Here is a 27389-nt window from a genome sequence, read left to right as displayed (position 1 = left end):
AATTGCCGAGTCGTGGCGGCTGAACAAAACCCTGCTCCCAATTTGGTGCCCTCACCATACACTACCAGTTCACCCCTACTTGGGGTTCGAACAGCCACTCGCTGACCCTCATAGTTAATCATGGCGCCAAACCGGCTGAGCCAATCCACCCCTACGATCACACATACTTCCCCCATGGGAATAGGAATCAAATCTATCGGGAATGATACCCCGAAAATCTCCAGCTCGCATCCCCAGAAAATCGAAGAAGCATAAATCCTATGCTCGTTGGCAATCGGAACTCGCAACGGACACTCAACCTCATCTACCGACATACTGAACCCTCTACTGAAGGTCTGAGATACAAACGACCGACTCGCCCCTGAGTCGAATAAAACCAAAGCAGGCAAAGAGTTTACTAATAACGTACCTAAACACAGGTACCACCGATAAGCATAACACAGATACAATAACTGAAATAGAAAATAGAAACATACCAGCAACCACATCCGGTGCTGCCTTGGCCTCCTCGGCCATGAGCTGGAAGGCGCACCCCTAAGCCTTCGGAGGCTCCACCTTGACCGGCCTCCCATCCCCAATCCTCAAAGTAGTCGGTGTGGATCCCTACGCCGGCTTGGCGGCGAGCTGCGGGCAGTTACTCTTCACGTGACCAACTTGATGACACTGGTAACAAATCCTCATATCTGTTGGAGGGGCGGACTGGAGACAGTCCCTGGCATAGTGCCCCTCATTGCCACATTTGTGGCAACCACCTCCTGCTCGACAAACCCGAGAATGACCCCTGCCACACTTTCCACAAGTGCGGCTCTGCTGACCCCCGGTCCGAGTATCAGTGGTCTTGGACCACTTAGGTGTTGTCTGAGACTGTGTCGCAACCTGACGTTGCTCCTTCAACTGCAGCTCTAACTCCAACTCACGGCTTCCTGAAGATCCAAGAGAGTCTCACAACGTTGCGTAGCAACAAACTGTCGAATATCAGTCTTGAGCATACTCAGATAACGAGTCATCTAAGACTGCATTGAAGCAAACTCTCGACAAAACATATCCCTCTCCGTGAACATATGAGTGATCTCCATCACTGACTCCCCATCCCGCCTCAATCTCAAAATCTCCCGAGCAAGCCGCTCCCGCTCAACGCGTGGAACGTAGCAGGTGAGGAACATATCCCAGAACTGCTCCTAAGTAACAGCGGCTCGCTGATCATCAGTGTACGACCCTGTCGTCAATCTCCACCAGTCCTTTGCCCCAAGCCTCAGCAGGTTCAGGGCACACCTGACCTTCTGGTCAGTAGGACATGAACAGATGAAGAAACAGCCCTCCACGTCAGATAACCACCTCATAGCCCTGATCGCATCTTGTGTACCATCAAATGTCGGGGGATTCGTCTTATCGAAGTCCCGGTACTGGAAAGCCCTGTCGGCTCCTCCTCCAACCCCTGCCGCGGTTACAGCCGAAGTGACTGTAGCGGCAGTTGTCTCTTCTAGAGATGCATATCGCTCATCAAAGTACTCAACCATTGCGATCTTAATCGACCCAAACATCTCTGGAAACTGCGCTCGGAATGCTGTAGCTATCTCATCGTGCAGAATCTCCCGGATCCTGGCATCCAACTCCTCTGTCCCTATCTATACCACAGGCTCAGGTGCTACCGGCACCTCCGACCCTCTGTCTCCCGATCCTAATCCTGATCTTGATCCTGATCCAGATCCAGACCCAACATTAAAATGTCTCGTCACCACCATACTAAAAAATACTCAAGACATCAGATAAACAACATAATATCGGGAGACCAAAACCCACAAACCCTAGGGGTTGTGACTTCCTTGCTACATGTATGGGTCCTATGCTTTCAGTAGTACGGGCCCATACTACCTTCCATACCTACCCATATTTTTCTCAAGTATCACCACAACACCCTAACACTATCGTCATCATAATATGCACTCAACCCTCACTCCTAGGGAAACATCGCCTATCTCGCAACTGATCTCACAGCTCCTCATAACTCACACATCCATGAAACTTTCATCAAGCCATGCAGTGCTAGTGCATGTTAGTCGCACATAACACAGGACCTAATAAACTTTTGAATATCCAATCCTATCCGAAGACTGAATCCAACATTCTCAAGCTATAAGATCTTGATTACGCACAACTGTGATGCATACACTAGCAACTATAGTAATGATGTCAATTCCATATACAAGAAACCCTAGGCTAGTAGGCATCGTATAATCAGGCAAGTCTATCATGTGATTCCTGAAGATCCCTAGCCTAGCACTAGCATGTTGTTCTAACATATCATAATATCAAATAATTGTATGGTAATTTGGGGTTTACTTATAGGCTCCGGCTGATCGTACCTTCTGCATCGTCCATCCTTTATTTTGAAAACCATTTTAAAAAATTTTATTTTCCAAATATTCCCTTGATTTGAGACTGGATTCACACGAGTGTTCCTCCATTTCACTCAAACCAAGGCTCTGATACCAACTTGTAACATCCATCAATTTTACACCAAATTTAAACTTTTTTCAATCATAAATAAAACCCAATAATATTGTTTACAGAAAATGTTTTCAAATCATTATTCAATCAGAGTGTCCCAAAAGCCAGATCATAAGGATGAGGAGCGGTACGGTCATGCCTTCGCCTTGCCATGATCTCCTGCAGTACCTGAAACAATAACTGAAAATTGTAAACCCGAGGGCTAATTGAGCTACCCCCAAAATACCAATACCACACTGATAATACCATATCAGTAATAATCAATCAATCAACATGCATATTGGGCCATCGGCCTGACTGGACCGCCCTACAGGGCCTACAGTCTAACTGAATCTATACCGAGCCTTTGGCATGATTGGACCGCCACGTGGGCCTACAGTCTCCCCGAACCGCTCAAAGGGTATGTTGGCCTTCAGCACAAAGCAGGACCACCTCAACCCAACCAACAGACAATTAATCATGTGCGCATAACTAACATATACTGGCATATACAGACATCAAACATATCTATCTCATTGATCATCAATCATAGTAATCTCTCATAACTAAAGCACCGTCCTAGCAGGCCACTAACATGCCAATCCCTAAGGATCATGAAAGCATAACATCTTGTTTATCCTGATTCCGATCTATCATATCATAACCACATATATCATATCATAACCATAACAATGAAAGGGCAGGCCTTGGTGCCTTAGAACCTTTTGATATAGTGAGGATAACTCACCTTGCAGATGTCGATTCGGTAGATAAACTCCAACTCTCGGATCACTTGCCAAAGACTCCACCACCTATTACCATAATACGAATATACCCATAATTCCTCAACCTTACACGGTACTCCATAAGCCAACTAGTCGACCCATGGTCAAAGTCAAAGTCATTAGTCAAGGTCAACAGTCCATGTTGACCCTAACTCGCCGAGTACCCTCGGCTACTCGCCGAGTTCCTTGAAGTACTTGCCCACTCGCCGAGTCACCGGAGTCACTCGTCGAGTTCCTTTGGTTTATGATCAAAACCCTAAGGTAACTCATTGAGTTTCCTTCTTGCAACTCGACGATTACACACACATGCATAAATTAGGGAAACCTCAACCGACTCGCAGAGTTGTTCATCCAACCCATCGAGTCTGCAGCAATCTTCATCGGACTCGCCGAGTTGTTCATCCAACTCGTCGGGTCCAGGTTCATCTTCATGAGACACGCCGAGTCAACCTTGCGACTCGCCGAGTTCCATCAGTCCTTAAGCCATACAGACTCTTTTAAGCCATGCAGTGGCTCCAAGTTACAGATCCAAGCTTCTAAGGCATGCTTTTCATGTAAAGTTGCAAACTTTACGTGCATGCATAGCTACAAAGGCTCTAAATGTCAAATCCAAGCTCACAATGGGGTTTCATACTCAAAGAGGCTTCATACATGACCAAATTCGGGGCTTTATGAATTTAGAACCGAAGAAGGGTCCAGATCTAAAGTTACAACTTCAGATCTATCCCATATCCCACATTATCATCTCAACCAAACCATAAAACCCTAGATCTTAACCAAATGAGGTCTAGAAGGAAAATGAAGTAAAGGTACCGACTTTATACCTCCAAATGATGCTATCTGAGGTAGATTTCTGATTTCCCACACCTCTTTACCCTTTTGTCCTTCAAGTTCCTTTTCTCAAAAGATCTCCTCCCCAAAGCTTTAAATTCAAAAGAATGAAGCACCACACGAATTAGGGTTTTCTGAGCTCCCAATGGACTGCAAAGAGGCCAAAGGAGGCTTATGCTTCCTTAAATAGGGTGCAAAACCCCGCGATTTAGGGTTTCATCTGCAAGCTCCTACTCGGCGAGTAGGCCACTAAATACGCGTCCCCAACCCGCTGCTACTCGGCGAGTAGAACAACCAACTCGTCGAGTAGACCTCAAAATCAAAGAAATTCATATTTAACAATACCTGAGAATCGGTGCGTTACAGCATCACCACAAACTCATGATAACCATAGCGGGTCCTAAAAGCGGTCTTCTGCACATAATCATCTCTGACCCACATATGGTGATATCCGAACTGTAGATCAATCTTGGAGAACCAAGATGCTCCCTGAAGTTGGTCGAACAAATCATCTATCCTAGGGAGTGGGTAACGGTTCTTCACCGTCACCTTGTTTAGCTCCCGGTAATCTATGCACATACGGTGCAACCCGTCCTTCTTCTTTACAAACAGGATCGGGGCTCCCCATGGTGAACTGCTCGGCCTGATAAAACCCTTGTCTAGCAGCTCTTGTAGTTGCGCAGACAACTCCTGCATCTCGGGAGGAGCCAGCCAACAAGGTGCCTTGGCTATCGGAGCCACACCAGGGACCAAGTCGATCCGGAACTTAACCTGTCTCTCCGGAGGTATCCCAGGCAAATCCTCCGGGAATACATCCGGATACTCTCGTTCTACCGGTACGTAATCAACCGTCGCCTTACCCTTATCCTGGATATCCATAACATAGGCGACGTATCCTGCACATCCTTGCTGCAAGTAGCGCCTCGCTCTCGCCGCAGAACAAAGGATCGGTCCGCGTTGTGGGCTCTCGCCCTGAATCACTAACTCTCCCCCACTGGGAGTACGAACCCTCACAAGCTACTACTCGGAGTCAATCACTACCCCATTGGGGCTCAACCAATCCATTCCCACGATAACCTTATTCCCTCGCAGGGGAATAGGAACCAAGCCCACTGAGAACTGCTCATCAAATAAACGAAGTGTACATCCTCTATGAACTCTCGCGACCCTAACGGTCCTATCATCTTCTATCTCAACATCGAGGGGGCAATCCAGCTCCCCCAGAGCTCTGCTAAATCGCTTGCTAAGTGCAAGAGACACAAACGATCGGCTAGCCCCCGAATCAAACAATACCATGGCTGAAATACCGTTCATTAGGAACGACCCTATAAACAACAATAAACATGAGTAATAATCAAAAGTAATAAAGAGAAGATGGAGAAAATACATACCAAAAACCACATCAGGATTCGCTCGTGCCACCTCTACTGTCATCTGGAAGGCTCTGCTCTTCGCCACTGGCGCCTTAGCACGACCTTGTCGGCCGTCTGTAATCCTCAGTGTGGTCGGGGCGGGTGCTACCACCTGTCCTGCAGGTGCTAAAATCGGACACTGGGACTTCTTGTGTCCCCTCTGATTGCAATGGAAGCAAATCAGATCAGATGTTGTGGTAGTGGTTAGACAATCCATACTCATATGTCAAGTCCGACCACACTTGAAGCAGCCGGAACTCCTCGCCTTACACACCCCATCGTGCAACCTGCCACACTTGCCACACCGACTATAGCTCTATTGTCCCCTAGACCTGTGATTAGACACCTTGCGCTTTTTGCCCGAACCTGCAGCGCCAGACGCTACCTCTGGCTTCTTCTTCCTCTCCATCTCTAGATCAATCTCCCTCTCACGAGCCCTCACAATCATGTCCTCCAGCATTTTGCAGCTGGAGTGGCTCACAAACTGGCGGATATCGCCCCGCAACATCTCATGATACCGGGCCTTCTTCATCTCCTTATCCACCATATATTGCGGAACGAGGAGAGCCCTCTCCCTAAACTTGACGGTAATCTCCGCTACAGTCTCTGTTGTCTGCTGGAGGTCCTGAAACTCCCTAGCAAGCTGTTGCACCTCAATCATAGGTGCAAACTCGGCCCTGAACCTGTTTGTGAAATCACTCTAGGTCATCGCATCCAAAACTGAGTCATCACCAATAGCTCGTCCAATCTCCTCCCACCAATCTTGGGCCCTATCCTTCAAAATGTAGGATGCCAATCTGACCTTGTCCCCCTCGGTACATTTTCTGGTGTGGAACGCATTGGAAACATCTACCAACCATCTGGTACTCGCAATGGGGTCTCGAGCCCCATGGTAGTTGGGAGCTCCACAAGCCCTGAACTCCCTGAAAGTCAGTGTGCGCGAACCCATCATGGTCGCCACCTCAGTGCGGAACACACTCAACCTCTCATCCAAAAGCTCAAGAATGCCCTCCTTAATCATGCCAAAGATCACATGAGTATGGTCTAGTATGTTACGCGTGATCTCTGAGGAGATGAACTCCCTGGTCTGCTCATCTAGCTACTCAGCTCCAGAGCCTGAGCCTGATCCCCTACCGGCACCTGAACTTCTGACTACTGGTCTAGGGCGTAAAACCACCATTCTGAAAAATCCAACAATACAACATCAGAATACTAAAAATAACTCGAGTGATATCATACACTACAAGTTTCCTGGATTCATCTCAGTCTTCCTTGGTTCGAGTACGGATCCTTTGCTTTCAGTAGTACGGGCCCATACTACCTTCCACACCTATCCGTACTTTCCTCAAGAACTGCCTTGACTCCACCAAGTCCCTTCTACTACTACTGCTTCACGTGCTACTCTCATCCTAGGCTTTCCCTAGGGTAATCACCATCCCACTCTCCGCCATCAGCTGCATAAGAAGTCTCGGTTACCTTCCCCTAACTAGCTCGCGAATACTATTACATATTACTTAGACTAGTTAATTTTTCGAATGAGAGATCCTACCCTACAACAATTGGACTCAAACAAGAGCTGCACAATAAAGCTAGACCTAACCTTCTGAAATTATTTAATCCTCGCAATATGTAACGCAACATATTCATTCACTAGTTAGTAAAAGATAAGTAGGACTCCTAAAGGCACAAAGCAAGCAACATTCGAGCATTGAGTACACATAATCAAGCATATACTACTCTGGCTATCATACTGACAATTCTGTACTAGCATGCAGTTCTCATAGAGGTAAAACACATATAACATGCACATAAGGCATCCTTCCTAGATCCTTAGTCCTAATCTAGCATGTTGTTCTAATAAAGTTGATTATCATGACATAACATAAACTTGTATGGGTAATTTGGGAGTACTTACTTGAGCTCGGCTGATTGCATGCACCACACCCTTTTTCAAAGTTCTTTTCAAATTTCAAAATCCCTTTTTGTAAAAATGATTTTCTTTTGAAAATTTTATACCACTTCCTTAGTTTGAGTTCAGACACACCCAAAAGTATGCCCGAATCTCTCAAACCAAGGCTCTGATATCAACTTGAAACATCCCAAAAATACGACCCAAAAATTTTGTTTTCAATTCATTAATAAAGTCATAAATCATCATAATTCATAAGTGAAATCATAAGTCATGTATCATAAAACATCATACTGTCTGTCTCAAATCAAAATCCCATAACAAAACATCAGAGTAAACTCCCAGGCTGTGACTGTGGTGTGTGACATGCAATCAATCCGAGCCCTTCCCTTTGCTAATGGAAGTACCTGAAATCAAAACTGAAAACTGTAAGCACGAAACTTAGTGAGCTCCCCCAAACAACCACATACCATATAATTGATGGGTTTTGAGCATTCTAACACGCATATGGTGTACATGCAACCCTAGAAACCTTGGATCTATGTTTGACTAAGATACATGCAATAATTATTTTTTTCCAAGGTTCTTATCCTATCTAGCATGACATGGGGAACTTGAATCAAATAAAGCTAGTAGAATTACTTACCTTGTAGTTGTAGTTGATTGCTTGGAGTTTTAGAGTCTAGCACCAATAGTGTGGATGCCTCAAATGGAAATCACAAATCACCACAAACTTTGGAACTTTGAGAGAATAGTAACAACCTTCTTGAAATCGGCCCTCTTAGTATATACTCACAACAACTAGTCTGATTTCAAGAACCAAAGCCTCATTTATATAGTGTGGTGGATTAAGGTTACATCCATGTAAACCCTAATACCCATGTCTTTTTATTTCCATGAGATCCATGGGTTAAAGCTCCATGGAGTATCCATGGACTTTCCATGCAAGCCTAGCCCATTCCAAATAAGCATTAGCCCACACTATATAAATATAAAAGCCCATATTTAATTAGTCATACTTTTGATCTCTAAATTAATTCTAGATCAATTATAGATCAATACTAATTAAATAATATGATTTTATATTAATATATTAGAACTTATAATATATTAATATATAGTAGTCGGAACACTGCTGCACCACAAGCATTTATGGACATGCTTAAAGTTGTTAAATAAAAATGGTGAATAAACTAACACGAGCATTAGGTTGTTAAAGTTTAGTTTTTAATAAACCAACCACCCTTATATCTTTTTGTATTAGTAAATAATATATGAATATATGAATTTCTTAAACTAACAATTACTCCAATTAACAATTACTCCAATAGAATGAATGTAGCACATCCGTTCACATTTGAGTGAATACATTGCCTAATTATCAAGATTCTAAACAAGGTGAGATATGGCAAGATCAAGCCTAAGTCATGACGACCTTGGTGTGTCATAACGTTTTTAAAAGACGTGACAATTTTATGTACTTTAAAAAAGATAAATCATAGAATTATAGAATTATTTTGCATTACATTTATCTTTTACCAAGTCTATTGTTTGTGTATTTATTTTCAAAGAGTTGTATTTACTTTGCTTTACATTTATGTTTACTAAGTCTATCGTTTGTGTGGATCTCTTTGTGCAAATAAGATGCATGCAAGAGTTAAATTAAGTGAAATTACATATGTCACATAGTTTGGATGATAGGTTTTCTTATATTAATTAAAAAAAAAGCTATATTATATGATCTAATTAAAAGATCTTTTGAATAAAAATATATTTTTTGAACATATACCGATATTCAAATAAAGCAATTAATGTTTATCTTTATGTATATGAATCTTTCTCATCTCTTTCAAAAAAAAAAAAAAAAAAAAAAAAAAGTTCACGAGAATACAATGTTACTTGCTTTGTTTTTCTTTTTCAAAAAGTTCGAAAGACAATCACAAATTTCACAATCGGAGAAACAGTTGGGCCTTTCCACGTCTCAAAAACACAACCATAATTTTGAAAACTCCATTTTCATACCAAGCGAAAACACACACAACTAAAAATCATTATTCTTTCTCGATCAAAATAGCAACAAACGTTTATAGACTCCTAACACTTTATACATCATAAAACCACTTTATACATCATAAAACCCTAGCAAATCCTCATCCGGCCCCACACAGTAAAAATAAATTAATTTTATTTTCACTGAGGGTTCGGAGGTCGGCTGTTAGCAGCTGAAACTCTGGAACCCCACTCGAGCAACTCTTTGCTCGTATCATCTTTGTGCACAACCACTTCAATAAAACACAAACAATCCTTTTTCTCCCCCATCGCCTTCTCAATAGCCACAACAAGCTCCTCTTCACACAACACCTACAAAAAAAACATAAGTTTCACTTAAACTACTGCTCTGATACCATCTGTAAAACCAACCAACATCTGTAACAGTCGAAGCCCAATAACTTACCTTACTAGTCCAACACTTGCCCTCGCCATTATGGATCGCGTCAACTAAACCAGTGTAGTTCCAATTTTTTATGACATTGTAGGGCCCGTCATGGATCTCGACTTCAATGGTGTATCCGCCATTGTTTATTAGGAAAATGATGGTGTTTTGGCCACATCGAATCATTGTTGAAATATCTTGAGCCGTGACTTGGAAGCTTCCGTCACCAATACACGCAATCACTCGTTTGTCGGTTGCGGCTTGTGCGTATCCAAGTGTCGCTCCCACCGACCACCCAATCGACCCGTATTGCATCTGGAACTCATACCTACAAAAACCAAATCATCCTCTCAACTTTAAAACCAGATAACAGATAACAAATAGCAGATAATCGAAACTTACCCGCATCCTTTTGGAAGCTTTAGCTTCTGACAATTGAACCACGAATCACCGGTTTCAGCAATGACAGCTGTATCACCTGACAACATATTCTGTATGTGTTGAAACAGAACGTTAACCCTCAATGCCTCTTTAGGAGCAGATTTAAGAGGGTGACCTTCTGGAACATAAATTCTATGATAATTCTCATATGCAGTGGTGTTCTTCTTAAGTCTTTTTGATAAACCTAACAAGAAATCTTTCATCAACACGCACCCGAAAGTTGGGCCATTTCCAATTATTACACGATCAGGTTGCAAGATTATGGCTTTGTCTTTCTTGAGGAGAAGAGAATAGCCTACAGAGCTGTAGTCGTTGAATATAGGTCCAGCAAATAAGTAAGCATCAGAAGATTCGACAATTTCTGCACAAAAAGCAGTGCTTACAGCACCCCAATATGTTCCGATGAAATGAGGATGGTGTTCTGGGATCATCCCTTTCGCTGATGGCATCACAGCTACAGGATACCCACATGAGTCTGCTAATTCAACAAATGCGTTGCTGGCTTTTGCTACACGGAGTTTAGGTCCGGCGACCATTACTGGCTTCACCGCTTTGTTTAGAAACTCTGCTGCTGCTTCAATGGCTGCTTCTAAACCCATGTGATTGCTCAACCTATGTGATTTTGGTAGAAGAGATCGGAATTTAAAATTGATTTGAATGAAATTATGATTAGTTAGAGATTCGAAGGATGTGGAACTTACTTGGGAGAGAGAGAAAAGGGAACAGGGTCCCGGGTAAAAGTAGGATGAGGAATTGCAGGTAGATTGCAGCTGATACTGATGTAAACTGGCTTGCTTTCTTTTAAGGCTGTTGAAACAGCTGTGTCGATCAGTTCGTGTGCATCTTCCAAATTGTTAACCACGGCCTATATTCAAAGTAGTAATTAACTCAGAATCATAGAACATAGTAATAACCAGAGTGATAAGTCATTGTGATTTCTATATCGCAATGAATCGATGTTGTATCTGTTTAAGTAACTAAGGATTTTACTGAGTGATTTATAGCAATCCAATGCACACAAAAGGATGAACGAAAACAAATCATAGCAAAGACATTTGTAGGTTTTCGATCAAATTGAAAATAACCTAAGTTTAAAAAGTAACGCGAAGTGGTTGATCGAGTGGAATGTGAAGTATACACGATCGGCGAAATTGAACGATCAACACTCAACAGAATCATATATTCGAAAAGTATGTTAGCTTTGAATTGGTACCTGAAAGCAAGTAACGGTTTGAAAGCATCGAATCTCTTGGCTAAAATCCGGCAACCCGATCGTATGATGAAGAATTCTGTTAGTACCGTAATCATTAGAATTCGGACCACCGACAATACAAATCACCGGTAGATTCTCACTGTAAGCTCCGGCAATGGCGTTGATCACACTGAGTCCGCCGACAGTGAAAGTAACGACGCAGGCTCCAACGCCGCGAGACCTAGCGTATCCGTCAGCAGCATAACCTGCGTTGAGCTCATTGCAGCAGCCAACAAGGTTGAGTCCAGGCTCGGCGATGAGGTGGTCAAGCAAAGTGAGGTTGAAATCGCCGGGAACAGAGAAGACATCAGAGACGCCGATCTGAACTAGCCTGCGAGCCAGGTGTCGGCCGAGAGTGGCCTCAGAGAAGCTGATAGGAACGGTGGATATCTGGACGGAAGATACACCACCGTGTGGCGGACAGCCGATGTCGCCGTTAGGGACGGCGACGACGTCCAGAGAGCCTACTTTGGTGTCCATTGACACGTGTCCTCCAACAGAAAAAATGAGAGTGAGAGTATGAATGTATGAGAGAGTGTAATTTTGACTTGTGTTTGATTTATGACGACTCCGTGTATTTATATATACCCAGAGAAGCGTGGGGCCCAAGAAATACAGTCGCCTGTCTTGGTTTTACAAGTGGTTTTTAAAACCGGCATCGCCAATAGCAAGTTCATCTACCAAAAAAGAATTACAATTAAAAAAGTTAAGATAAAATATTTGAGAATAAAAACATTTTTTATATTAAAGAAGAATATATGATCAATGAAAAATAGTGTAGTTTTGTAATTATTTTGGACTAACTAAAAACATGCATCATTTCAAGAAACTAACATAAGTTTTTTAAAAAACATCTAGGCCATCTTATGGTGGTATGAAATGACATCAAAATTAAACCGATTATTATTTAAATTTAAAGCATGTATTTGTTAATTATAAGAGAAAATTAGTTAATGTTATATATTATATAGTAAAAAGAAAAGAAAGAAAAAAAGAAAGGAAAAAAAATAATGCATATATGATATCTAACATGAAGAATACCGTTGGCCAAAACACTTTTCGCGAACATATTTATAAAAATCCAAAATGGGGACTTTCCTCGTTCATCCCATGATAACCCCTTGAATTATTGTTGACATTTTTTTTTCTTTTTTCTTTTTCAAAACTCAAAAGGGCCCAAGATATAAGCAAAGGAAATAACATGGTGGAACTGTGCGTTTTAACAATTTTTAGCATGTTGTATTTCCGTTGTGGTTTCTATATGCACGAACCAATTCGTATGTTACGTAGTAGTATGTTATTTATGGAAATATGACTTGTTAAAGTAATTAACTTTTTGGAATGTTCATATCTAGGTAATTTTTTTTTTTTTACACATCTAGGTAACAAACTTGTTGGAAGTGTTCACATATGACCATTATGACCTGCTATAGCAGGTTAAATCCTAGATGTGAACGCTTTCAACAACTTCGTTACCTAGATGTGTACAAAAAAAATAGTTACCCAAATATGAAAAAAACGAAAAGTAAAAATTAAATTACACGAATGGTCCTTGTGGTTTGGGAGAATTTGTGTGTTTGGTCCCTAACTTTTTTCTTTTTAACTTGGTTGGTCCATATTGTTTATTTTTGTTGCGCGTTTGGTCACTGTCTTTCTTAAAAAGACTATTATGCCCTTATTAATTTAATTTTTAATTAATTTTCTTATTTATATATTTATTTTTTACATATTTAAAAAAATTAATAGACCCCACATATTTGTATCTCTCCTCGGATGAACCCTACTGTTTATTTTTTAATTAATTTATTTTTTTAACTCGGATGGTCCGTACTGTATATTTTGTTATGGTTTTGGTCCCTGTTTTACCTAGAAAGACTATTTTGCCCTTATTAATTTATTTTTTAATTAATTTTCTTATTTATGTATTTATTTTTTATATATTTAAAAAAATTAATATACCTCACATATGTGTATCTCCTCACCGTAAACTTGAAACCAGATTTGAGAACTTTAAATTGAGTCTTACCGGTCACCATCTCATCTCTCATCGTCCCCAACTTCTGTTTCTTTTCCATCTTTAGTAATATCGACGTCTTCACCATCCTTCGTTTTTTGGTACTTCAACTCTGGCGAAGCAGCACCATAACCTACTGTTTCTTCATCTTTAGTAGGTTGTGGTGTTGATTCGACGGAGTTAAATGACCGAAAAAAAAGGGATGATGAAGACGTCAATATCACTAAAGATGGAAAATAAATAGAAGTTGAGAAGGAAGAGAGATGGGATGGTGAGGAGATACCGATATGTGGGGTCTATTAAATTTACTTAAATATAGAAAGCATAAGTACATACACAAGAAAATTAATTAATAAGGGCACAATAGTCTTTTTAGATAAGACAAAGACCAAGATCGTAACAAAATTAAACAGTAGAGACCATCCGAGTTAAAAAAAATAAATTAATTAAAAAATAAACAGTAGGGATCATCCGAGGAGAGATACAAATATGTGAGGTCTATTATAATTTTAAATATGTAAAAAATAAATACATAAATAAGAAAATTAATTAAAAAATAAATTAATAAGGGCACAATAGTATTTTTAGGAAAGACAGAGACCAAACATGCAACAAAAGTAAACAATAGGTACCATCCAAGTTAAAAAAAAAATAAGCTAGGGACAAAAAAACACAAATTCTCCCAAACTACAGGGACCATTCGTGTAATTTAATTTTTACTTTTCGTTTTGTTCGTATTTGGGTAACTATTTTTTTTGTACACATCTAGGTAACAAACTTGTTGAAAGCGTTCACATCTAGGATTTAACCTGCTATAGCAGGTCAGAATGGTCATATATGAACACTTCCAACAAGTTTGTTACCTATATGTGTACAAAAAAAAGATAGTTACTCAGATGTGAACATACCGAAAAGCTAATTACCTTAATAAGTCATATTCCCTATGTTATTATATCATATAGCATGATTTAATAAAGTTTTGGACATTTTGGTAAACTATGGACTTACTAGTTAGTTAAGTTTTTGGTTAAAAAAATTAGTCTAACTTTTTGTCTTCCTTTTAAAAGGACATGATCAAATATTTTATTCAAGCATGAAGATGTTTGCCAACCTTCCTCTTTTGTCCCTTATGTCTCTAAAGTGTAAAGAATACTTTAGATTATTAAAGGGATATTTCCAGAAAAGTCCCAATATTTTGGGCAAATTTTAATAAAGTCCTAAAGTTTATTTTTTGAATAAAAAAGTCCTGACTTTTTCACCTTTTGAATAGAAAAGCCCAAGAAACCTGCTAATTTATTCACTTTAGCCTTTTTTGACCTGTTCAGCAGGTCATGGGACCAAATTGTTAATTTTTCGAAAATAACGGGACTTTTTTGCAGATTTCGTCAAAAATTTTATATAATGTATAAACATATTTTTTTACATATCTATATCAAATTTTACGTATTTGTGTATTTATTAAGTTTTTATATGTATATATTTACGTATTTTTATGTATTTTAAATGTTTAAACGTATTTTTTTTACTTATTTATATGTATTTTAAACAATTTTACATATTTTTTTTATGTATTTTTATGTGTAATTTTTTATGTATTATGTATTTATATGTATTATGTATTTTTACGTATTTATGTATTTTTTAAGCTTTTTATATAGATGTTTATGTATTTTAAATGTATAAGCATATTTTTTTACGTATTTACATCTATTTTTTAGTATTTTACATATTTTTTATGTATTAAGTATTTATGTATTCATTTAAGTGTTTTATATAGATGTTTTTGTATATTTATGTATTTTAAATGTATAGACGTATTGTTTTACGTATTTATATGTATTTTTTTTAATATTTTACTTATTTTTTGTGTTTTTTATGTATTATGTATTTATATGTATTTTTGCGTATTTATGTATTCTTTTAGTTTTCTTATATAGATTTTTATGTATTTTTATGTATATTAAATATTTAATTGTATTATTTTTACGTGTTTATATATTTTTTACGAAAAAATAATACACTTTAACATTTAATGTACATAAAAATACATAAACATCTATATAAGAAAACTAAAAAATACATAAATACCCAAAAATATATATAAATACATAATACATAAAAACACACAAAAAAATATATGTAAAGTACTTAAAAAATACATATAAATACGTAAAACAATACGTTTATACATTTAAAATACATAAATATACAAAAACATCTATATAAAAAACTTTAAAAAAATATATAAATACATAATACTTAAAAGATATGTAAAATACTTAAAAATAGATATAAATACGTAAAAAATACGTTTATACACTTAAAACACATAAACATCTATATAAAAAGCTTTAAAAATACATAAATACATAAAAATATATCAAAATACATATAAATACATAATATATAAAGAATAAAACATAAAAATACATAAAAAAATGTAAAAAGGTTAAAAATACATATAAATAAGTAAAAAAAAATATGTTTATACATTTAAAATACATAAAAATACATAAATATATACTTATAAAAATATAAAAAATACAAAAATACGTAAAAATAGATATAGATATGTAAAAATATGTTTATACATTATATAAAATTTTTGACGAAATTTGCAAAAAAGTCCCTTTAGTTTCGAAAAATTAACAATTTTGACCCATGACTTGCTGAACAGGTCAAAAGGTGAAAAATTCATGACTTTTTTATTCAAAAAATAAAATTTAGGACTTTATTAAAAATTTGCCCAAAATATCGGGAGTTTTCTGGAGATATCCCATTATTAAATGGGGAAACTTTTGACTTGCATTGAGTATAAAATAATCCATGTGGCTTGCATTTATGACTAGTCTTTCTGTAACACCCTGTTCCGGGTTATTCTGTGATTCAGGGTCGTAGGTCAGAAGTCGATTGTGTAAAGGCTTGGGCCTTAAGGAGGCGAGGTTTAGACCTTTTGGAAGAAAGCAATGAAGGTTATGAGACCTAAATCCTTTATATTGTGCATTGGGCCGAATGGTAGAGTGGGAAAAATCAGAGGTCGGTTTCTTGCATGCAAAATGGATTTTTGTTCGAGGAGTTCTTAGTCCAAGATATTTAGATATTATTCAATAACTTTTCGTGGATATAAAAAACGTCAAAATCGGAGTTAGAACAAAGAAGTTATGGTCATTCGAAATTGGAGGGTTTTTAGGTTGATCCTAGTACGTTGGGCGTACATGGTGTACGTTTGGTGTACTAGGCAAGAGGTGATATCGGAGTTGAACCTAGTACGCTGGGAGTTAGACATTAATCAGGGTATCCATAAATTTGTTCAGGACGGATAGGTTTGTGCAGTTCGGGATATGAAGTTGAGTCATTGTGAAATGGTTTGAAGTGGTTTTGCTTTCCTGGGAGTCAGGGTTTTCAATAACTTTTCGTGGATATAAAAAACGTCAAAATCGGAGTTAGAACAAAGAAGTTATGGTCATTCGAAATTGGAGGGTTTTTAGGTTGAGCCTAGTAGTTGGGTGTACATGGTGTACGTTGGGTGTACTAGGCAAGAGGTGATATCGGAGTTGAACCTAGTACGCTGGGAGTTAGACATTGATCAGGGTATCTGTAAATTTGTTCAGGACGGATAGGTTTGTGCGGTTCGGGATATGAAGTTGAGTCATTGTGAAATGGTTTGAAGTGGTTTTGTCTTCCTAGGAGTCAGACATTAATCAGGGTTTTCAGTTTTAGGCGTAGCGGTTGGTCACTCGTGGGCATAGAGCAAAGTTGAGGTTCATTCGTTGTTAGGGCTAGTGATTTCCGCTATTTTGGGTTTGAAAATAGTAAGGGTGGATGGTTATTGGAGTGAGATGATTTTTCTCGATCATCTTTGGGATTGAGGGAGTGCAATCAGGATTGTTCGGTTCAGCAGAAGGTAGTAAGAAATGATTTCGAGGATGAAATCTAATTTAAGTGGGGGGGGGGGAGTTGTAACACCCTGTTCTGGGTCATTCTCTGATTCAAGGTCGTGGGCCGGAAGTCGATTGTCTAAGGGCTTGGGCCTTAAGGAGGCCATGTTTAGACCTTTGTGAAGAAGGCAATGAAGGTTATGAGACCTAAATCCTTTAGATTGTGCATTGGGTCGAAGGGTAGAGTGGGAAAAGTCATAGGTCGGTTTCTTGCATAAAAAATGGATTTTTGTTCGAGGAGTTCTTAGTCCAAGATATCTAGATATCATTGAGGGGCTTTTCAATACCTTTTCACGGATATAAAGAACGTCGAAATCAAAGTTAGAACGAAGACGTTATGGCCATTCGATATTATTGGGGGGCTGTTCAATACCCATGCATGGGTATGATTGTCTTAATGGATTAAGATGTTAGGGTTTTAGTGATTAAGCACACTAGGGCCATGCAAGACCATAAAGTTGGAAAATTTATGGTCAAGGACAACATTCGAGACTTGGATCTATAGTTTGGTCGAAAAAGGCTTATACATTAAGCCTCTAATGAGTTAAGAACATTCAGATATGTATGTTGGGTGTACCATGCGGTACGCCACGCGTATGTGGTTAGGCCCCTGACTGTTTTGGTCGCATTCGAGAATGCTCCGCGTAAGTTCGAAGTATGCCCCGCGTACCAGAGTGAGGCAACTCGGTTGGATTGACTCGACTGGGTTGACTCGGCTGATTTATTGAGTTTGACCAATGTTGACCTAAGGATATTTTGGATAATTTAGTGTTAATTAAGGTTGTATTATGAATTGCATAATTGGTGATGGGTAGAGCCAGTATTCGGGTTCGAGACTTATTTCAGTTTTGTGTTCGGTTTGAAAGGTGATTTCTCTCACTATGCCAATGGTTCGAAGGCACCAAAGCCGACCCATTTATTGAGTTATGTATCCTGAGGTGTAGGATTGTTGTGATTGTTCTATGTGTTAATTGTTTATATATATGTCAACATATGTGTGGTTGGGTTGAGGCCATGGGCCAACAAACCCGATGTGGTAAGGTTAAGGCCATGTGGCAACAAACCTCGATTGTTAGGTTGAGGCCACGTGCAAACAAACCCTGGATGATTAGGTTGAGATGTTACTACTCCGTGATATAAACCAATAAACCCAGTGTAGTTGGGTTGAGGTCAAGGACCAACAAACCTTGTATGCATGCTTGTATTGTATATGTATTTGTTTATGACGTGAGTTATTTTGGAAAGCTCACTAAGCTTTGGCTTACAGTTTGGATTTCAATGTTTCATGTACTTTTGATGAGCAGGGAAAGGCAAATGTGTGATTATACACAACATCCGGTAGTTTATGTCGACTGATACTTTGATTCGATGTTTTGACTTATTATGATTTGTAAAAAATGTTTTGGTAACTTTGGGGCATATGGATTTTTCTTTTGAAAACGAAAAATTTTACTCTAATTTTTTAGACGTTACATTTTTAGTATCGGTGTAATTCCTAGCGGTTGTAACCCCTCATTTATAACCTTAATTCTTAAGGTTTAAAATTCGTTATTTGTGTTAGACTTAGAAACAATATCATTGATAGTTGTGCAATATATGATTATTGTAAAAGTATTATCAAATTCGTATAACTAAAGTGGTTGGTGTGTTGGTTAGTAAGGAATAGATGGCCTATAAATGTCAACAATTTTTAGATGGGACGTTGATGTTGAGTGAGATCGTAGCATGGTGTAAAAAGAAAAGGAAAAAGCTTATGATTTTCAAAATAGACTTTGAAAAGGCATATGATTCATTAACCTAGGAATATCTCGATCATGTTATCGGGGCTTGTGGTTTTGGTCTTAGATTGTGTGGATGGATTAATGCTTGTCTTTATTCAGTTGGAGCTTCGATGTTGGCCAATGGTATTCCTACGGTAGAATTCTCAATATTTTGTGGTATGTGTCAGGGAGATCCATTATCACCTTTCTTATTTATTTTAGCTGTGAAAGGGATGCATATTGATCTGGAAGATGCATATTGATTTGGAAGATGCTATGGAGGCAGGGTCGGTCATGAAAATTGAAATACCCTAGACAAGCTGAGAAAAAAAGACCCTTTGGTCTTAACGTGGAACGAATTAAATTACATAAACTGTTTTTTTAAAACAAAGATAAACTTTCTAACAATAAAAACAGCAAAATCATGGTATTTTAATAAGTACCGACTAGTTGTTCTGGACCGGATATTTTATACTATATTTTCATTAAAAATGTTTTTTTTAATTAAACGAAGATTTTAAAAGTTAGTTTGGTCATTAGTAAAATGTGACAAAAATCTACTATTCTCCATCAACCGTTCAACGATTCTGTATTGATAACTAAAAGCCGTTACTATTATTTTCTTTTCGGAAGTCATTATAAATCAGTGAAACAAATGGGTGCATAGTGTTCTAAAACTCGTAATTAATCTTTTAAAAAATTACTTAATACTTTAATAAAGTATTACTTGAAGGATCTTGCAATTTTGTTCTTAGTGGATGGGAAAAAAAAAGAGAGAGAAAGAGAGAGAGATAAAAAGGCACGAGAATTTAGTGGAGGCACACAGAGAAAAATAAAATATTACTTGAAGAATTTTGTTCTTAGTAGATTCAAAAAAAATAAAAATAAAAAAGGCAGGAGAATTTAGTGGAGGCACACAAAGAAAGTTTAACACAATTAAAAAGGCACCACCTGAAGGGATTCGAGCTCGGGTAGTTTGTATTATCTTAAAAAATTAGAAGCACGCTTAACACTTGACCATAAGGAAACTATGTCTTTGTTTGAACGATCTATTATTTATATAAATATTAAATAAACAATACTACTAAATCTCAGGCACTATTTTTTTGGGGCCCTGAGCGGCTGCCCACCTTGCGCCCCTCAAATCCGGCCCTGTATGTAGGCAAGGTTGATTAAAGGAGTTCGGCTCAAGAGGCAAGCATTCTGGGTATCACATTTATTACATACGGGTGATGGTGTGTTTGTTTCAAAGTGAAGTCAAGATGTGATTGATAATATTATTAATGTTTTGGAAACGCTTTATTTGGCTTCGGCCTTGAAGTTGAATATGCATAAACTGAGTCTTTTTAGTATTGGTGTGGATGATCAAGAGGTTACCAACGTTGCAAACTTGGTGGAGTGTAAACCGGGAAGGTTCCCATTAACTTACATTGGCTTACCGATTAGTGATAAATTAAAGTCGCGATTGTCAACATGGAAATCCAAATGTTTATTGGTCTGTGGTAGATTTACCTTAACCAAATCGGTTTTAGATAGTATATATATATATATATATATATATATATATATATATATATATATATATATATATATATATATATATATATATATATATATATATATATATATATATATATCACATGTCGAATTTTGAAGCATCAAAATGAGTAATTAAGGAGTTGGAGTCGTTGAGAAGCAATTTGTTGGGGGTTGATATAGCGTTGATAGAAAAATGGAATGGATTAAATGGGAACAAGTTATTGCTAGCTTTGAGAATGGTGGTCTTGGGATTGGTAGTTTATCGACTTTTAATCATGTGTTATTACAAAAATGGCGATATCGCTTCCTAGATGAAATTGATGTTTCATGGGTGCGATTTCTTAAACCCATTCACGATGATTCGGGTGGATTTGATCGACTTTGGATTTTCGGGTTTATGACTGTTGGCGTGATGGGAGTTGGGTTTGGAATTGGAGGCGGGAAGGTTAGAGGGGGCATTCAAGTCGAACAGTTACGTGATTTACTTTTAGTCTTGGGAGATGTCGTGGTTTCTACGACTCTGGATCGTTATGGTGGAGTTTTGATTCTGTTGGATGCTTCTCGGTTAATATTACAAAGAAACATATTGATGAGGTTTTGTTGGTGAGTGGTGATTATGCTACAAGGTGGTGTAAGGTGGTTCCAAAAAAAGTAAACATTTTCATTTATCGTTTGGCCTTAGACAAGCCTCCTATTAGGTTTAGCCTCTCTAAAAAAGGTTTAGACTTGCAATCCATTTATTTCCCTATTTATCAACGGGGTGTGGAGTCTTCCACTCATTTGTTTTTTCGTTATGAGGTGGCTAAAACAATTTGGAGTTTGGTTGCTCGATGGAGTGGTGTGGTGTTTTCGTTCTCTATTTCCATGAGAGAATGGTTATCAATGGTAGATGATTATTATTTGACAAATGAAAAAATTAAATGTCTTGAAGTGATCGTCTTGATCACTTGTTGGATACTATGGAGATTAAGAAATTTGATGGTGTTTGAGGATGTTCCTTTTTTGTCTATAGTATTTTGTTAATTTCTTTTTGTGATTAAAAAATGGAATAGAGATTCCAAATCTATTATAGGTAAGAATGATTGGCTTTTAAGTCCTTTAAATTTTGTTTTTTTTTTCATTGGTTTTAAGTCATTTGTAACTTTTTTTTTTCAGTTCAGGGTGCTTGCTAGAATGTGGTAATATATGAAAAATGTGCTGTCATTTTTTTGTCCATATGCTTCGGCTTATGGAAATATGACCTTAGGAAGTTATTGAAACAATTTAATTAAATTGCAATAAGTTCTAATTCTATTCAAATATTGTATAGATATTGATAAAGTAATCTTGGTGGTTTCTTTGGGGGTGACTTGTGTCGTGAAGGCAGCAACGGAAAGTAAAGAAGGAAGAAGGAGGAAATAAGGAAAAGCGAACGAAATTGTATTGGAGGAGGAGGGCGGCAAGGCGGCGACCAAAAGGGATAAGAGGGAAAGGGAAAAAAGAGAAGTATTGGGGCGCTTTCAGAGACGGCGAAGAGCAGAGGAAGAGAGACGCGAAGGCAAAATAGAAACGCAAAGAAGCGAAGAGGAAGGAAGAGTAAAGAAGAAAGGGAAAAAAAATAAAGAAAACAGAAACGAACCGAATTGGAGGACAATGGCGGCAACCAGGTTTGAGGAAGAGAAGATAACGATGAGAAATTCTATGACGGTTTGTGCGAGAAAAGAAGAAGTAGAAGTTTCAGTGGCAAAATAAGAAATGCAAGTACTTCCGTGCGAAAATAAGAAAGAGAGAAAATGTAAGTTGTAACTTTAGCTAACATTTTGAGAATTAATAGTACATACTAATAATCAATTTTCCAATAATTATATTATTATTAATATGTAATCTTGTTCCACAAAAGCATATTTCATTATTAGGAAATTTAGTAATAACAAAACAAAGGGATTTGAAAAAAAAAAAAAAATTATCTAAGGTTTTAAGAAAGCAATTAGTGTTTACCTTTATGTATATGAATCTTTCTTATCCCTTACCAATAATAATAATAAAGAAAAACATTTACGAGAATAAAGTGTTACTTGCTTTCTCTTTCTTTTCAAAAAGTTCAAAAGACAAATCATAAAATTCACAATCACCAATTCAAGAAACGGTTGGGCCTTTCTCGTTTCAAACTCAATTTTCAACCAAAAGAATCGATTTGGAGACATTCCACGTCTCAAAAACACAACCATGATTTTGAAAACTCCATTTTAACACGAATTACGCCGAATCACACAACTAAAAATCGTTATTCTTTCTCAATCAAAATAACAACAAAAGTTTATAGATTCAATACTTTATACATCATAAAACCCTAGCAAATCCTCATCTGGTTTTGGTTTTTTTACTGAGGGTTCGGAGGTCGGCTGTTAGCAGCTGAGACTCTGGAACCCCACTCGAGCAACTCTTTGCTGGTATCATCTTTGTGCACAACCACTTCAATAAAACACAAACAATCCTTTTTCTCCCCAGTCGCCTTCTCAATAGCCACAACAAGCTCTTCTTCACACAACACCTACAAAAACAAGTTTCAATTAAACTACTGCTCTGATACCATCTGTAGTATCTGGAACAACCCAAGCCCAACAACTTACCTTACTAGTCCAACACTTGCCCTCACCATTATGGATCGCGTCAACTAAACCAGTGTAATTCCAATTTTTTATAACATTGTAGGGCCCGTCATGGATCTCGACTTCAATGGTGTATCCGCCATTGTTTATTAGGAAAATGATGGTGTTTTGGCCACATCGAATCATTGTTGAAATATCTTGAGCCGTGACTTGGAAGCTTCCGTCTCCAATACACGCAATCACTCGTTTGTCAGTTGCGGCTTGTGCGTACCCAAGTGTCGCTCCCACCGACCACCCAATTGACCCGTATTGCATTTGGAACTCATACCTACAAAATCAAATCATCATTTCACCTTTAAAACCAGATAACAGATAGCAAATAGCAGATAATAGATAATTGAAACTTACCCGCATCCTTTTGGAAGCTTTAGCTTCTGACAATTGAACCACGAATCACCGGTTTCAGCAATGACAGCTGTATCACCTGACAACATATTCTGTATGTGTTGAAACAGAACGTTAACCCTCAATGCCTCTTTAGGAGCAGATTTAAGAGGGTGACCTTCTGGAACATAAATTCTGTGATAATTCTCGTATGCAGTTGTGTTCTTCTTAAGTCTTTTTGATAAACCTAACAAGAAATCTTTCATCAACACGCACCCGAAAGTTGGGCCATTTCCAATTATTACACGATCAGGTTGCAAGATTATGGCTTTGTCTTTCTTGAGGAGAAGAGAATAGCCTACAGAGCTGTAGTCGTTGAATATAGGTCCAGCAAATAAGTAAGCATCAGAAGATTCAACAATTTCTGCACAAAAAGCAGTGCTTACAGCACCCCAATATGTTCCAATGAAATGAGGATGGTGTTCTGGGATCATCCCTTTCGCTGATGGCATCACAGCTACAGGATACCCACATGAGTCTGCTAATTCAACAAATGCGTTGCTGGCTTTTGCTACACGGAGTTTAGGTCCGGCGACCATTACTGGCTTCACCGCTTTGTTTAGAAACTCTGCTGCTGCTTCAATGGCTGCTTCTAAACCCATGTGATTACTCAACCTATATGATTCGGAGAATTTGAAAATTGAATTGAATGTGATTATGATTGGTGAGTTATGTGTAGAGATTTGAAGGATGTGAAACTTACTTTGGCGAGAGAGTAAAGGGAACAGGGTCATGGGTAAAAGTAGGATGAGGAATTGCAGGTAGATTGCAGCTGATACTGATGTAAACTGGCTTGCTTTCTTTTAACGCGGTGGAAACGGCGGTGTCGATCAGTTCGTGTGCGTATTCCAAATCGTTAACCACGGCCTAGATTCAAAAGTAGTCATAAAATCAGAATCGTTAACTATGTTACAATAGATCAACCAATCTTAGAACGTATAATAATCAGATTGATAAGAACACTGTAATTTGTAGAAGTGACGCCAATCGCTATGAATCTATGATGCATTTGTTCTTAGGAACTTACTGATTGATTTATAAAGATCCGACGCACACAAACTCATAGAAAGTGATGGATCAATGAAATCAAATCATATCAAGGACATTTCTAGGTTTTCAAACGTAAGTATAAAAAGTAACGCGAATCTATGTTCAGTCTGTTCAAGTAATCATGCTTTGTTAATGGAGTTGAGTGCGACGCATAAACGATCGGAGAAATTGAATGATCAACAAAATCAGAAGAGTATGTCTAGGTTAGTACCTGAAAGCAAGTAATGGTTTGAAAGCATCGATGCTCTTGGCTAAAATCCGGCAATCCGATCGTGTGATGAAGAATTCTGTTAGTACCGTAATCATTCGAATTCGGACCACCGACAATACAAATCACCGGTAGATTCTCACTGTAAGCTCCGGCAATGGCGTTGATCACACTAAGTCCGCCGACAGTGAAAGTAACGACGCACGCTCCAACGCCGCGAGACCTAGCGTATCCGTCAGCGGCGTACCCTGCGTTGAGCTCATTGCAGCAGCCAACGAGGTTGAGTCCAGGCTCGGCGATGAGGTGGTCAAGCAAAGTGAGGTTGAAGTCGCCGGGAACAGAGAAGACATCAGAGACACCGATCTGAACTAGCCGGCGAGCCAGGTGTCGGCCGAGTGTGGCCTCGGAGAAGCTGATTGGAACGGTGGATGTCTGGACGGAGGAAACGACTCCGTGTGACGGTAGACAGCCGACGTCGGCATTCGGCGAGGCAACGACGTTGATAGAACCAACTTTTGTGTCCATTTTGGTTGACACGTGTCCGCTTCTAGTGGTTTGGAAATAGAGAGCGACAGAGAGAGTGTGCTTTTGACTTGAGTTTGATTTTTTGAAGCTTTGGATACAGAAGAAAGATGACGCCGTGTATTTATATATACCCTGAGAAGATATACAGTCAGCGGTTTTACAAATGGTTTCTAAAACAGGCAACGCCCATAACATATTCTAATTTGCCACTAACATTTTTAAAGCAGAAAATGCCAAAAGAAGTAACTTTTATTAAACTTTATATTAAAAATGTCTCAAAAACTCAGGATTTTACATAATAATCATGCATTTTGTAATGCATGTTGATACTTAAAGAAACTATACCAAAATGACATTGTCTTTGTTATTTTACAAATTTTTAAAGATTTCAGAAACAATTCATATATATATATATATATATATATATATATATATATATATATATATGTGTGTGTGTGTGTGTGTGTAAATCTAAACTAATTACATAAGAAAAACTTGGTCAGACACATATTTTCCTCTTCCACCATTAAGAATTGAGTTGAGAACATGTTTCTCTATAGCAAAATAAAAGGGAAAATGAGGTCTCATATTTTCTTTTTGGCCTTAAAAAGGTTTAAGGGGAAAACATACAGTCTATTTTATAGGGCTTAGTGCAAAATGTTTATGGGCATGTAAAATGGTCCAAGACATGTTGTTTGACGCATATTTTATAAGAGAAATTAAATATTCATTTACTTTTCTTTTTAAATATCTTCCTATCAATTTGAAATAATTATAAATGTCTAAAATATAATTAATTTTATCAAAATATGACATTTGTCCCTATTTTACATTTGTAGGAAGATAAATAGAAATAAAAGATAAGAGGTTATTTAATTTCTGATTTTATAATGTCTATATACTCTATAAGCATTTTGCCGGATGTCTACCAAAATATACATTATTGTTGTTTGATAATTTTTAATTTTTTACCTAAACTTTAGAAAAAAAACTTAAGAAAAATCTATATATATATATATATATATATATATATATATGTATGTATATAATTTTATGGTTTGATAATACTTTAATTTATATAAAAAAAATTAACAGAATATTATATATCCTAAAAAAAACTTAACATAAAATATGATATAATAATTATTAATAATAAAGTATATGTAGAATAGAATAAATCCCATCCATCAAAAATTCAAACCCTTTCCGTCGACTTCCTTTTCACCGAACCTTTTTTTCCCATCCAGCCGCTATAATTATTGGAACTCTATTTTCCTTTTACAATGGGTACCAAGATTTAAGCAAAGGAAATAACATGTGGGGTTCCATACGTCTTCATACATGTTCCATTAATTATGACTACAACATTTAATTGTGTTGCAACTACACTAGAACCAGGTTTCACTGAGAAACAATATAATCGATCTCCGGATATCCAGAGATGCCCTTTAAAAAAAATTAATTTTTAAAAAAAAATTATGTTGTGTATATATACATAGTATTAATATGTTTAGCGAGATAATATCACAAATGTTCACATGGTTATGGTGTTAGGGGTGTTTTTATAGGTTGCAAGTTTAAATCTTCTTTCAACATTTATTTTCTTTTATTTTTGCAGTGTTTTTATATAGTTTTATACGGATTATACATATTACATTATGATGTTGTAAAACTAAAGACAAATATTGAGTTGCCCAAACCGTAAAGTATTGAACTTTTAACTTTGTGGTCCCTATTTTGAATCTTGGCACTTACATCGGTGTAATTTATTG

General features: G+C 37.6%; 2 protein-coding genes across 2 annotated transcripts; both read right to left on the bottom strand.

Annotated features, from left to right (window-relative positions):
* Nucleotides 1-9423: 9423 nt before the first annotated feature.
* On the bottom strand, nucleotides 9424-12097 carry LOC145086778 (pyruvate decarboxylase 1). The gene is made up of 5 exons (XM_079024618.1): nucleotides 11513-12097; nucleotides 11001-11164; nucleotides 10261-10911; nucleotides 9880-10186; nucleotides 9424-9785 (listed from the first exon to the last, which is right to left on the bottom strand). Exons 1-5 carry the CDS (start codon nucleotides 12029-12031, stop codon nucleotides 9615-9617), a joined length of 1812 nt encoding a protein of 603 aa, XP_078880744.1. The 5' UTR covers nucleotides 12032-12097; the 3' UTR covers nucleotides 9424-9614.
* Nucleotides 12098-23047: 10950 nt separating this feature from the next.
* On the bottom strand, nucleotides 23048-25727 carry LOC145086777 (pyruvate decarboxylase 1-like). Its single transcript, XM_079024617.1, has 5 exons — nucleotides 25096-25727; nucleotides 24538-24701; nucleotides 23799-24449; nucleotides 23412-23718; nucleotides 23048-23332 (listed from the first exon to the last, which is right to left on the bottom strand). Exons 1-5 carry the CDS (start codon nucleotides 25615-25617, stop codon nucleotides 23162-23164), a joined length of 1815 nt encoding a protein of 604 aa, XP_078880743.1. The 5' UTR covers nucleotides 25618-25727; the 3' UTR covers nucleotides 23048-23161.
* Between the last annotated feature and the right edge of the window lie 1662 nt (nucleotides 25728-27389).

The sequence above is a fragment of the Lactuca serriola genome, chromosome 2, assembly GCF_051521515.1.
Source record: "Lactuca serriola cultivar US96UC23 chromosome 2, Lser_US96UC23_V15, whole genome shotgun sequence".
NCBI classification, from domain to species: Eukaryota; Viridiplantae; Streptophyta; class Magnoliopsida; order Asterales; family Asteraceae; genus Lactuca; species Lactuca serriola.
Note: the sequence above shows the minus strand (reverse complement) of the source record. Positions and strands in the feature narration are given on the sequence as shown.

Coding starts and splice junctions, on each gene's coding strand:
- LOC145086778 (XM_079024618.1), bottom strand. CDS start 12,031: ATGGACACCAAAGTAGGCTCTCTGGACGTCGTCGCCGTCCCTAACGGC. Junction 11,165..11,512: donor AAACCGTTACTTGCTTTCAG/GTACCAATTCAA, acceptor CTTTGAATATAG/GCCGTGGTTAACAATTTGGA. Junction 10,912..11,000: donor CCCTTTTCTCTCTCTCCCAA/GTAAGTTCCACA, acceptor AAAATCACATAG/GTTGAGCAATCACATGGGTT.
- LOC145086777 (XM_079024617.1), bottom strand. CDS start 25,617: ATGGACACAAAAGTTGGTTCTATCAACGTCGTTGCCTCGCCGAATGCC. Junction 23,719..23,798: donor AAGCTTCCAAAAGGATGCGG/GTAAGTTTCAAT, acceptor TTGATTTTGTAG/GTATGAGTTCCAAATGCAAT. Junction 23,333..23,411: donor GCAAGTGTTGGACTAGTAAG/GTAAGTTGTTGG, acceptor TTGTTTTTGTAG/GTGTTGTGTGAAGAAGAGCT.